We start from the raw sequence: 13,573 nt of genomic DNA, 5'->3' as shown, positions 1-13,573 counted from the left end.
GAGTAGCGGGTAATGAGGTGATTTGCGTGTGGGTGATAGGTCTGTAAGGCTGATTTGTCTGCTCGGAGCTCCAGTCCCCATTTGAAACCCCATCTATAGCGCTTGTCGAGGAAAAAGGTTGTACCAATTCTTCCAATTTTGATTGCAAGATGGCATTTTTTTCTTGAGAGAGTACCGCCACATCGTCAGCGTAGTGAAGGTTGTTAATGCCTGGTGTTAGCTGGGGGAGGTCACTCATCACTACATTAAACAGCAGTGGGCTTAGCGCTACTCCTTGGGGTACACCTCTGTTTAAAAGTCGATGTTTAGAGACGTAGACGCCAATTTTTACGCAGACGTTCCGTTGAGAAACGATTGGGTCCATTTAAGGATTTGGCCACTAATGCCTAGGTTAGCCAGTTTGTACAGGATGCTGGTATGTTGAGTCCGGTCAAATGCCTTGGCTATATCTAAAAAAACGATTTGTGTAGCTTGGTTTTAGCTAAATCCTGTTTTTGCGTGGTTTTCTAGGGATACTATGTGGTCTATGATGCACTTGCCGGGACGAAAGCCAGCTTGACAGTGCTGCCATATTGAGGATATTTATCCTTTCAGAGGATAATTCTGAACAAAAACTAATGCTGCAGGATAATGGATAATCGAGGATAATATCCAAAAATACTGAAATATCATTGTTTTTCCTGGATTATAGTGGAAAATCTATTGGCGAATCATTTAGGTCTAGCGGAAAGAAAAATATGCCAGTCTGATCTAACAGCTAGCAGACGAATATAAATAAATGAAACAAGTCAGAATTGGCGGTGAAATAGGACAGAAACGAAATAGGACTGGAGAAATAGGACTGGAAATTTTCAGTCCTATTTCTCCTGTAGAAATAGGACTGGGAGAAATAGGACTGCTTTTTAAATACATTTTGAACAGTCCTATTTCTCCTTTGACCAGTCCTATTTCTCCTTGGATATAAGGCTATTTTGCTTGCCTTTATCTTACATCTTTAAGGACAATTAGCATCCAAACCGGTAGGCGAAATGGGGGGGAAATTATAGTAGAAGAGCGTTGGCTTTATATGCCTACGCCCTTGAAAATGACCGTTGACAAAATGGCAACGCTTACTTCGCTTGCATGCTAAGAATTCCTTATCCTATTTAACTTTTTATTGCAGAATATTAACCGTCATTTTTGACTGAATACAGTTCATTTAACAAATAATTAAATTTAATAAATCTAAATGTTGTTTAACTTTTTCTATTGTAAATTTTTCGTACATCTTGCAACACAGAGGGGGTTGCGGGGGATGATTCGTATCTTGGAATCTCAGCCCCTTTGGTGAATCATCAGCCCCTAGAAGGGTGAGGACCACACCCATCGTAGCCCCTCTATGATGCAAGTCGTAAGAAGAATAAATAATAACCAAAGTAAAATCACACTCACATTTATGAAATGATTAATTTTTTGATAAATGAACTATATATTGTAAAAAATTTCGGTTAAAGTACTGAAAAAAAATTTTTTATCATAACGAGTTCTTAAGCTGCAAGTGAATTAAGCGCTGAAATTTTGTCAACGGTTATTTTCAAGGACTGAAGGATATAAGCCAACCCGCTTGTCTCGAACATTTCCCCTCCCATCTTGCCTACTGGTTTGGAGGCTCATTGTCCAGAAATATGAAAGAGTAGGAATAAGAAAATAGGCCTAACCCTCAACTAAATGTGTTTAAAAATCAGTCCTATTTCTCCCAGTCCTATTTCTACAGGAAGAATAGGACTGGAAATTTTCAGTCCTATTTCTTCAGTCCTATTTCGTTTCGGTCCTATTTCACCGGCTACCCAAGTCAGTCAAGAACAAGGAACAATTTAAGTGGTCAAGTCTCAAATTCTAGATTGTATTCGATAACACAGTAAGTTAAAATTTAAAAATACATAATTGGGGACGATGAATTGACAAATTATTGATGTGTTTTCATAAAAAGTTTTTGTACTCGGAGTCTCGGACTGAGTGAGTTGACAGAAAAAGAATCTTGGAAACATTGTCAAAAACACGAATCATGGCGGTAAGAAAGTTTGTATATTATCCAACTTTATTTCTTACCAAAACTAATTGTTTTGTATTTTTACTAATCTAGCCACCTACGAAACGTCTTCAACCCTTACAGCCTTACAACAAAACTGGAAACAGTGGAAAGGCACATTTCATTGATACGTGGCTGGACATAGTTGAATTTAAACCTTGGCTCGAGAAAAAAATAGTTTCATCATACGGGGGGTTCCAGGCCTACTGTGTTGTCTGTGATGAAGTTATAAGCAACCATGAGTAAACAATCCAAAACCATATGAAGAGTACCAAACATCGTAAAAAATTGCCACAATACGACGACATTATTACGGCGAGACAAGCACTATTGTCATACATTGGTCGGGCGAAAAAAGAAGACATTTCAACTACGAAATGGTAGTATGCTCTCTGATCGCGGAAAAAGTCTTTCGATAAGTCTTGTCGACCATTTGATTCCGACAATGCGGTGATTGCATCCGAAAGATGGAATACTAAAACAAGTGAAGCTTGGACGGACTAAGGCCACCAGTATCATCAAAGATGGTAATAGTTGATTGAAAACCAAACTTAAATATTAACTGCTCTCTCTTGTATTAAATGTTATTCTTTTTTCTAGGATTTGGAAACGGTCTGAAGAAAATGTTTGTGGAGAAACTTAGAACTACTTTCTTTTCAATCGTGATCGATGAGACAACGGATGTGACAGTCGAAAGCCAACTTGCTGTAATGGTCCATTACTGGGACTCTGCGGAGTTTAAACTAATGGTATATGTCTTGGATTTCGTCATGTGTAAGGAAGCCACAACAGATGGGCTATCCGTTTCAGTTCTCGGCCTACTGGATAATTTGCACATTCCATCGGATAAGTAAGACAATTCTGTCTGCATCAATAATTGAATCAAATTGGTTTCCATAGACACGTGCAAGTTTATATTTTATTTTTATATTTTTTAGCTTCATCGGGTTCTCTGCCGACACATGCAATGTAATTGTAATGTTCGAAGTTAACCACTCTGTTTCAACAATTTTAAAAGAAAGAATATCCGCCATAGTGGTTGTCAAATGTTCTTGCCATTCCTGCCATCTCGTAGCAAACTATGCTTCGAAAGCTTTGCCGGATCAGTTGGAAACAACTTTGCTCTATATCAATCTATAACAGTCGACTACACCCATTGAAAAAAATGCAGGTGCGATTCGTCTCAAGGATCGACTAGTCGAGCAAGCAGCCTGCGAATAATGTCGGCATCCGCCAGCAGTATATAGAATATACGTATATGTCTTTCATTAAGTACTATCGCTCGGTTAGTCTTCTCGAAATCTTATTCTAATTTACGCAAGAATTACAATATGTAAAAAGGCATTCTTATATGACACGTACGGTAGTTTATTTCTAGTACTGAACGATTAACAATATAAACACAAAAAAATGTCCTGAAAACCAATAATAAATCTATTCAAAACACAACGGAACAGCACTAAAGGGGGCGATCGGACTACTTTGCTGGACCTCCAAAGCTGTAGAGTAACTACGTGCTGCTAGGTCATAGTCTCCCATTGCTTCCAACACTTTTCCCAGATTATACCTAACATTCAAAACCAATAATAAAACGTATAGAAGTAAAGAAGCGTTGCCTTCATTTAACGTACACAGACAGCCTTTTTTATTTTACAACTACGCATCAAAGATAATGAAAAAAGGACTACGTAACTTATAACCTCCAAATTGAATATGTGAGCTGGTGAAGTTGCCGCTCCCCGTTAACAACAATAAAATACGGCTGTCTGTGTGCATTTTAATGCCAGTTGCACGTATTGCACAATTCTTTTCGTGGATTGTATGCTAAATATAAATCTGAAAAAGTATATAGTACAGCGACTTATTTCCTTACCACGAGTTTTCCGCTACAGGATCGAGGCGAACAGTTTCTCTAAGCGTTTTCTCTGCTAGGCGATGACTGCCCAGATAGTGGACGCAGAGACCCTATAAGTTAAAAATAAAAATAACAGAAACGCGACAAACTATTTTTAAATAATTCCCACTAAGAGAACAAATTTGCTGTCAACTCGATATTTGTTTGGCTTTCATCATCATGAGCTATGATCATTTGAGAGGAATGCCTCCCTTGCTCAATTTAGCCGAGCTAGTACGACCAACTCTCGCAAGATCTCCATCCTTCCAAGCTGAATTAACAAGGCTTCGCTTTTGCTGGAGGTAGTTGGCGTTAAACATAACGTTTGACGTAGCAACACGGTAGACTTTTCACTTTGAATTATGGCAACACCAAAGAACTCGCGATCGACAACCATAAACAAAAGGAGAAATTCACAGAGGCAAAAGCACGTGACTAACCAGGTGTTGTAGACTGGGGATGTGAAATGGGCTCAATGATGTGGCATTTTTAAAATATGTCTTGGCGTCTGCAAACTCGTTCTTTGTTTCATGAATAAGTCCACGCTACGGAAATAAAACGCACAATTGAAGCTAACACCAAAGTTAACGGATTTTAATACTTCGATTGAGTTCAGCAGTACCAAGTGCATGACATGATGAGAAGCCGGGCTCAGAATGGCAGCCTCCTGTGCACATGCTAGTGCCTCTTCGCATTTTCCTAGTCTAACGTAGAGCTCTCCAGTTAGAAGCCAGATTTTAAGCTGTACTTGCCATGCCGGACCTGGTTTTGGTAAGCTCGAGCACATCGATGACGTAACGTCTGACAGAGCCTGCTCCGCACGAGCTGCCGCAACCGACTGGGCGTAAATGGAACCTACGGGAATAAAACGTCGTTATAACACTGCTGTATCATAAACGTGATGCTACTACGCACATTAAGAGAACGCAGATTTGAGGCAAGATTAGTCTTACTTTCACGTTCGTTGGCCTCGGAAATATGCTGTGCGGAAACAGCGCTCATTGCGAGACTTCTGGTGTCGTAGTTGCTATAACTATGACTGACGTTGTTCGGATTACTTTCACTCGTCACATTGGCCCCTGCTGAGGATGAATCCTCATATAGTTGCTTCCACAAAGCCAACATATGTTTGGCAGTGCCGAGCGCAACTTCACCTCCAAAACAACGTTCTTCCAACAGCGTCTTGATGTACAGTAAATCGAAATTATTGGGATATTCTTCTAACGTTGCTTCTGCTAGCGAAAGTGCTCCTTGACATTGATTAACATGTGATTCCTCCTCGTCGTCAATACTAGAGATTGAAGAAGAAGACATTTGCGAGGATGGTGATGCGGCTGGCGTAGAAAGCAAAAGCGAAAGCAGTAACAAAGATGGAAGATGTTCGCCGCGTAAACGAAGAGCCATCCGCACTTCGGTCAGCGCTTGTGTCACTTGGCGGCAAAATGAGTGCGTAAGCGCCAAGTAAAAGTGAACAAGGTGATCATTAGGGTCGTGTTCGGTTGCATCGCGCAGTGATTTCAGACAGACTGACATCCAATTTTGCTTCAGGGGTTGAATGCGGCTCTGACGCCACTTGATGAAACTGGCAATTCCTTTAATCAAGCAGGCCCTGTCGTAACAACAATCATAATAACAATAATAAAAATAAAAATAAAAATAAAAATAAAAATAAAAATAAAAATAAAAATAAAAATAAAAATAAAAATAAAAATAAAAATAAAAATAAAAATAAAAATAAAAATAAAAATAAAAATAAAAATAATAATAATAATAATAATAATAATAATAAAGGATACACTGTTTTTACTACAGAGCGCCCTGCTATGATCTACTGGTAAGAAAAGATAAAAGACACCTAGAAGCGACATTGGAATCCTGCGCCTCTGCTCGCTTAGTCGCTTCTGAAGCCAAATTGAACCCGTCATCGACAAGATTCAGATGTTCCAAACAAACCTTGGCTGCCATCAAGCAAGGTAACGGATTTTGTGGACACAGCCTGGCAACTTCCTATATGATTACATAAATCACTTTGTTAAGTTGTGTGCTTTACGTAAGCTTTATTCAAACCTTCAAGACTAGAACAGCTTTGTTGAATTTCCCTGCCGCTATAAGTGAATAGGAAAATTGCGTCCAGATGTGAGCATCTTCAAAAGAGAACTTCAGAGCTCTTTCAAGGGATTCACAGACCATAGCCGTTTGGCCGTGTTGAATACAACACACTATCAACAAATCATACACGACGGTCGCGTTTCGCATTGACGCCTTGCGCAGTTCGCGAAATTCTGGTGATTGGCTTAAAACGGCATCTCGGACGGCCATGGCCTCGCTTAAAAGTAAAAGAAGAAAAACTTCTTCGTTAACGTCACGCGGTGAGAATAGGCTAGAACCAGAATAGTATTTTGATTTCCAGTGGCTGTTTGGTCCTTTAGACCCTACGGCCCAGTAGTTGGCCTGCAAGTGAGATTATCGGTAGTTAGCTGCAATGCTCACACAAGAAGCTAGAGTCAATTAAGTGAAAAGGATCTCGGTTACCTGGCACACTTTGCGAAGTAAGACCTCTGCCAATTGTCTGGCAAACGTCAAACGAAGGGTTTGAGTTGCAGAAGATTCCATGGCGCGTAACACTGTCCGGTATCTAGCAATTGCTTCGTTCCACCTCTGAGCTTTAATATGAATTAACGGAGCCCTCAACAAGGCTGTTTCAAGCAACATTCCTATTCTTTGCTCAGTCAAAGGAGGTAGAGGCGAATTTGATCCTGTTGTTGCAATACTCCAATTGCTCTGGCCTTTAAAATTTTTTACGTCAGAAGCATTTAGAATGCATCATTTTCAAAAATTGGACTGGCAACAGTGTTTACTTTCCATTCAGAAACAGTGTATACCTTGCAATTTATCTTGCTCCTGCAGATACAACAATGCAATATCCCCAGCTATTTCCATGCTTCTAAGAATCTGTTGGTCTCTACTATCATTGTTTTTTCCATGTGTTGACCCAGGAGGAATTTTTTCCAATGCTAGTGCCTGAACAGCAAAAGACTCTGCAATAATTTTAAGACTTCGAACAGGTAGGGGTTTCTCAGTTAATTGATCTAAGCCTGCTTCAGAAAGGAATTGCAGAGATTCATTGTATTCTCCTGTAAATAAAAAATGAAAATACATTAGATGCTACAAATTACCATTTGAATTTTTACCACAGGCAAAATGCAGTTTTGCTAATAACAATTGAGCATCCATGGATCCTGTGGTTCTTGAACCTTCAATTCCTGCTGGAAGAGTCAAATATTGTTTAGCTTCCTGCAGTCCGGTCTTCGATTCTGCATGTGTTTGATTTGCTGCATCATATGGTGTGTGTTCTTCTAGGTATTGCTCCAATTTGGCTTCTCCAAGTAAAAAATTTGCTAATTGATCTGTAATGCCTCCCCATATGATTAGTTTGAAATGGAAAATTTCTTAATAAATTTTGAACAAGTAATATCACCATTAATCCCAACTTTCCCGCCTTCTGTTAACTCAATCAGTTTCTTCCAACTGCCTTCGTCTCGTAGTTTCTGAACGTCTACTTCTAGTTTGCCAGTCGATTTCTTTGAAGTCATGCTTAGTTTTCACAGACTCAGTTTGGAACAGTAACTTTCGGTAACTACCTTTGACACCGTTATGTATACTGTTTTCCAGTTAGTCATATATCTGCAGCCAAAAACAAGAAGAAATACAAACTTTCTGACATATAATGGAGTTGCTGTCAGATAATCTTCAAAAATTCGTCTGCCAGGTAGGGGCAAACAGTAGCATTGTTAAAGGACAGATGGCATCGTCTGTGATAATGGGGAAAATGACAGTTGTCTGCAACAAGAAAACTAATAAATTTCGAGCACGTTCTTGAGTAATCATAGCCATCATAAGTAATAAGGGTTTTCAGGAAGAGCTTCACTTATGTGGTTCATGACCCAAAGTTTTTCCTCTTCCATCACCAGTCTTTACTTCAGAATGACAGGAAACAGAGTACGCCCCGGTTCATTACTAAGGGCTGTAGTTAAAAATATAATCAGGTTATGGTTGGATGAACATGAGATCTGGTTATAAGAAATATCCTGCATAAGTATAACTACCTGCGATAAAAATCAGGCATTAAGCTATTATCGACCCATCGCGTTATTTGTTGTTATTCGTAAATTATATATTAAGCGGATATAGGAGAAGAACAACAAGAAGATTGTATGAAGTTGCATTATAGCGAGCGATTAAAAACTGCGTTTAAAACATTAGATTTTAATTTTTTTTTTTTTTTTGTTTTTGGCTGTCTTAATTCAATGGAAGCAAATACGTGCGTCTGTTCCTGTTGTGCCGTTAGATGGAGTAGATATCGAAGAAACTCGATCGATAAAAGAGCTGTCGCATTACAATTGCCAGAGGAGAAGCGAGAGGCGAAAGTTGCGCTAGACTCTCTGCCGAGATATTGATTGGAATAAAGCAACCAACGGGCAAGGCAAAAGACGAGAGAGATCAGATGAATGGAGGCCACTCGAACGGCACCCACGCTTTTTTTTTTTTCATTTTTATTTTTCCAATCTTCCAACTTCCCCACCGTGTACACGATCGCTTTTCCTTCGGTGCGTAACTCGCTGTGGTTTATCAATAATTCCCTGACTGACAGTAAACAGATTCGTCAATGATGTCAGTTTCTTTATCCGGACGCCAGTGGAAACCACAGGTGGCTACCATTTCATTTTGTCCCTAAGGCGCGTATGGAAAGTAGGTTCTTTTTTTTGGTTTTTTTTTTTCGTAACAAATTTACACCGAAAGGTGCAACATTGAAATTGTCATGTTGGTGTGTAGCTACACACATTGCCCTCCTTGATGCAAATTTCACCGCACTGATGCTTCATTCACCGCATTTACACTAACTTGCAGTAGCTCTAGGTAGCCTCCTGGTACTAGTTGGGAGCGGCTAACCAATGGCTTACGTGTGTAACTTGTGTAGTTTTCTGATTTTGGACTTTGGAGGAATGAGACAATGTTGCACCCGCATCCGTTAAAGGCGCGAGTTCCGCAATTTCGTTGGTGGCTGAACCATTAGCAACTCACCACTCTGGCTGTATATCATGGCCTCGTACATAATTGAATCAATTAGAGCAAGCACAACAAAAGATTCAATCGGGGGAACCAAGGCGATGGGAAAAACGCATACTTTTTTCCTGTGTGTTACAGCCATTCGGTTGCCTTCTGGGTGAAAATCCAGTTACGTTCAACCCTTAGCCAAACCTAACTATCGTAGGAGGGATCCCTTTGGCTATTAAGTCACGCTGGTCGACATATTTATTGTAGCTATACAGGACCCCAAAATTCGTTCTACATTACAAGTGGCCCATATACACCTACGTATGCGAAGGCGATGGGACGAAAATTGTAGGCTACACATGTAGTCTATAACACGGACTTACGATACCATCGTCACATTTGGCTATATGTAACGCTGATTTCGTTGTTCTGTGTGACGCAGTGTTTGTATTGATCTCCCAAAAGTGTATTGTTTCATTGTTTAAATTGTTTAAAATCATTGATGAAATAAAACGTGGATTATCAGCAAATTAAAAGAATAAGGTGATTGAAAGCTTGTGGCTCAGCTTATGAATAGAAATGTTCTCAATTACGTTCTCTGTTAGCACCACGTGGCAAATGTTCCTTTTGCACGTGCCCTATTTGATGAAATGCTAAACCATGCTTTACTTTTTAATCCCAATAAAAACACTATTAAATGGCCGAGCAAACAATAACAAGCTTTAAAGCATTTTACATTTGTGCTGCATAGTACCCAACTGTCGCGTGAGTTTCACCTTTAACCTTCTCTATACTGCAGCGAAACCAATTTTAATGCGCCCGTATAGCTATACTGTATTTAGGTAGTGCTTCATTTCTGCTTCAAGGAAGAAATACTGGACAAGACGAAGCGTCACAGGTTTTGATAAGAATATTGCGCCATTTCAAAAATGAGTGTCATGCTGCAATCGGAGGCTACGGATGTGCAGCACACAAGGTGTATTGTTATAAAATAGCCCACATAAGTTTGGTGCCTGGTACTAACAATCAGCTGCGGTTTTGTAGCCCCACGTCGTGATATGCGTATATACATTTAATGGCAAGCTTTACATTCTGCAGCATTGACGGCAGCTATACAGTGGCCGCGATTGACGTCATTTTCGACGTGTGCTATATGCTTTGCCACCGTAATCTCGGTTCCCTTGCTCCTTCCAGTTTACAAGAGGAAGGGGAAAACCAAACAGAAAAACCAAACAACAAAAACAAAAACCAAAAAAAAAAGGGCGACGCATTGCGGAGGCTTTGCACGAACGCGTTCGACGAGCAACGACGAAGCCGGAAAAGAACCAAGACACACGAGAAAAGAGACAGACAACGCAGAACAAAAAAAAAGATAATACAAGAACAATAGGAATGAAGATTGAAGAAATGGTCAGGCAAATAACGACAGAAAAACCAGATCCCCGCAAGATCCTCCTTTCCTTTCTCCGTTTTTCGGACTGACAGCCGAGATCTTTATCTCCAGTCTCGTATACAAACGCTAGCCAAAATCTTTGCTATAGAACCTCCGAAAAAGGCAAGGAAAAAGGCAAGAAACGAAAGAAAAGAAAGAATAATAACTAGATGAATAAGCCAATAAAGACGCCAACATCCGTCTTGCTGTACGACATCTGTGCTTGTTTTTATTTCTATTTTCTCCTACCGATCCCATTTTTCTCAACCAATCGCCGTAGAGTCATTTAATTATTATCACCCATCCGGACGTGATGGCGATCAATTTCCCGAGAGCCTACGTATGTCGAAGTGTTTTCTCTGCTTTCGCAATGCGCCAGACAGTGATGGAAAATTCCCCAAGTATATAGTTGTATAGTCTAATGATTCTAAAAACAGTGCCAATCTTTGCCAATGAATAGAGCGGCATACAGTTTATATAAAACACAGCCCAGCAAATATAAAACGTGCGATATAGATGTAAACCAGTTACCATATGGCTTATGAATAGCATAATCAACTTACGTTATAACCATGAACATTGAACCTATACGCCTATAGTCCTATACGGTGCCATGAAACGGGAAAAGATTCAAGCAAAAAAAAAATAAAGAACAACAAATAAGTAAATAAATAAACTTGGAAATGTGCGATCAATTGGGCCAAACAACTTGTTATGCGACGAATAGAGTTCCCGGAGCGATCATTGGTGGACATGTCTTTCGTGTTTTCCGGCAGCAGCCGAGTGTGACCGAGCATGATAAGTTGATCCCCCCAGCAGTGTTTGTTGCTGGGTTTGATTTATCATGGCATATCATGGCTCCTTGGTCGACCATATATAGATTAAACTGGCGATAGTTAAAGAACGCGAGCAAGTCGTTGGATGATGGTGTTTCCTTTCTTTTCCCATAACCATGTAGCTATACGTATTATAATGCAAAAGAAAGGCAAAACTAAAATCGAGAAACCGGAGCTCGTGTCGTGTGATAAAACAAACAAAACTATTGTCTTTTGATCGTCTTCAATTTGAAGGGAAAAAAACGCTGCGTCATTCGAGCTCGGCAATAGGTAAGACGTACCGGTACATAAGACCGTAGTGCGTCTATGTTACCTTACACCATTTCTTCGGCGCGTTGGGGGAGGGGTCTTGGGAACTGCCGTGGTTCTCTATACGACACGCCAAAAAAATTTAACGACGACAATGCAGATCGTTTTCAATGGCTTCTCGGCAGTATCCGCAGTCGCTGCTTTTCCGCTTTGCAGATCATCGATTTTTTTTTCTTTGTTTTCCGTTTTTTTTTTCGTTTTTCTTGTGTTGTGTTGTGATTCGCTGGTCAAACGCAGACTACTGGGGTGAGTTATATTGTACGGTATCTGAATGTCAATGACGTTATTTAGTGTCACCAGTCGTGTATGTACAAAAGAAAGTTGAACGGGCGTGCCATGCAGCCGGTCGCGTACGGAATTTTAATCCAGACATCGTCAGGCTCGTCACGCGGCTTTTGACGGCCGCAAAGTTTTGTTTGCCTCACTACACACGCCCTCCCATCAAACTGTTTTCATCATTTTTTATCAATCAGTGGTTAAAACGATTTTTTTTTTCTTTCTTTCTTGATGAATAGAATTATAGGCTTATGATAGGATATATAACCTTTTTCTTTTTTCTTTCTTTATTTCTTTTTTTTTTTTTTTGGGGGGGCAAAAACAGGCGCAGTTTCTGTTTGTAATACAATCAAATGATATTCATTCCGGCTTTTTTTTTTGGTTTTTTTTTGTTTTTTTCGAAAATGTAAGAACGAGGAACTTGGACAATACACAGGCGCATGCGAATATTAAAGATGTTGATCATCGATTGAATTATCGCATAAGCGTTATGGGGGATGTGGCTATATTTTTAACTATAGTAAAAAGGAGCGAGCTTTTGTTGCCAAAAGTGTAATGTATTTATTGATTCGCCAAATGATGCTCACACGATCGGACGGTCCCTAATAGCTTTTCTCCGCACCGCCATTCGGGAGACTATTTGATGTCTTTACGATTGCCAGTTTACGTACAACTTATATGATTTGCATTGTATATGAGAAGCCCCATGAATATTCTTTGCACACAATATTTATCGTCCCATTAGCTGTCATTTTGAGAAATAATGAGAAAAGTATCCGGTCGGCGTGCGGAAGCAAAACGATTGTTGGATGTAGCCGATTCGGCATTTCTCAAATGGCAATAGAATATCAATGTAAGATAGACAACTAATCGTTCAGATCAATTCGGCAACAGTGATTCTCATACGAGGATCAGCTTTTGTTGACGTTACGCGACTTGGTTCATAAGTCTGTTTGCCAGTTGCGTGTGTCCGACTAATTACATTAACTATGAGCAGTCGCGCGAGACCTAACGTTATATTAAATAGCCTACATTCTTTACTATTTGGTAGCATATACATTTCTTTCTTTTTATTTTATCGGATTGTCTATTACTCTGCCCATGCGTTAGTCCTTTTATTTTTCGATCCATGTAGATATTCTATATTAGAGGGGTGGGTGTTACTATGGTGACGAGATAAAGAAAATGGAAAAGGGAATCGACCGTACCGTCGTAAAAGTGCGCAACGCACAGCACACATCACACAACCAGTCTACAATCTGTGTGGAGTGGAACACGAAACTCTGAAAAGCGACGAGGAAACACACACACACACACACACACACAAAAACCAAAAAAAAAAAAAAGATGTCAAAATCAGCGGTTAGTCCCATTCGTTCGGTTACGGTATGGCCCGGAAACTGTTGAATTTCCACACATTGAAAATCTGAAATAAAAACATAGTTTGGCTGGTTGGATATGCTCGTCAAGCATGTGACTGGAACAGCTCTTCTTTGTACGAAATCAAATAGTTTCATTGTATTTTGGGCGTGTCCACAGCTCGTTTCTCTGACAACATGGCAGGTAGGTTTTAATATGGCGCTGTATCGTGATACGACGCCATACTAATCCATCAAAATATATCCTCCGCAAATGCTAACCAAGATCGAAAGAAAATGATTACGTATCGCATTCGTTATCGTTCCTAGTAACGTGGTCTGAAT

General features: G+C 39.9%; 1 protein-coding gene and 1 long non-coding RNA gene across 2 annotated transcripts; one reads left to right on the top strand and one right to left on the bottom strand.

The window, feature by feature from the left end:
• Positions 1-1,351: 1,351 nt before the first annotated feature.
• LOC116934670 lies at positions 1,352-3,267 on the top strand. The gene is made up of 5 exons (XR_004400853.2): positions 1,352-1,897; positions 1,970-2,050; positions 2,123-2,595; positions 2,669-2,918; positions 3,007-3,267. It is a non-coding gene; the product is annotated as an uncharacterized LOC116934670 (long non-coding RNA).
• Positions 3,268-3,415: 148 nt separating this feature from the next.
• Positions 3,416-7,724, bottom strand: LOC116934669 (tetratricopeptide repeat protein 7B). The gene is made up of 11 exons (XM_032942143.2): positions 7,441-7,724; positions 7,154-7,369; positions 6,845-7,096; positions 6,495-6,748; positions 6,030-6,413; positions 5,818-5,969; positions 4,916-5,571; positions 4,585-4,817; positions 4,403-4,507; positions 3,942-4,033; positions 3,416-3,635 (listed from the first exon to the last, which is right to left on the bottom strand). Exons 1-11 carry the CDS (start codon positions 7,553-7,555, stop codon positions 3,503-3,505), a joined length of 2,592 nt encoding a protein of 863 aa, XP_032798034.2. The 5' UTR covers positions 7,556-7,724; the 3' UTR covers positions 3,416-3,502.
• Between the last annotated feature and the right edge of the window lie 5,849 nt (positions 7,725-13,573).

The sequence above is a fragment of the Daphnia magna genome, linkage group LG3, assembly GCF_020631705.1.
Source record: "Daphnia magna isolate NIES linkage group LG3, ASM2063170v1.1, whole genome shotgun sequence".
NCBI classification, from domain to species: Eukaryota; Metazoa; Arthropoda; class Branchiopoda; order Diplostraca; family Daphniidae; genus Daphnia; species Daphnia magna.
Note: the sequence above shows the minus strand (reverse complement) of the source record. Positions and strands in the feature narration are given on the sequence as shown.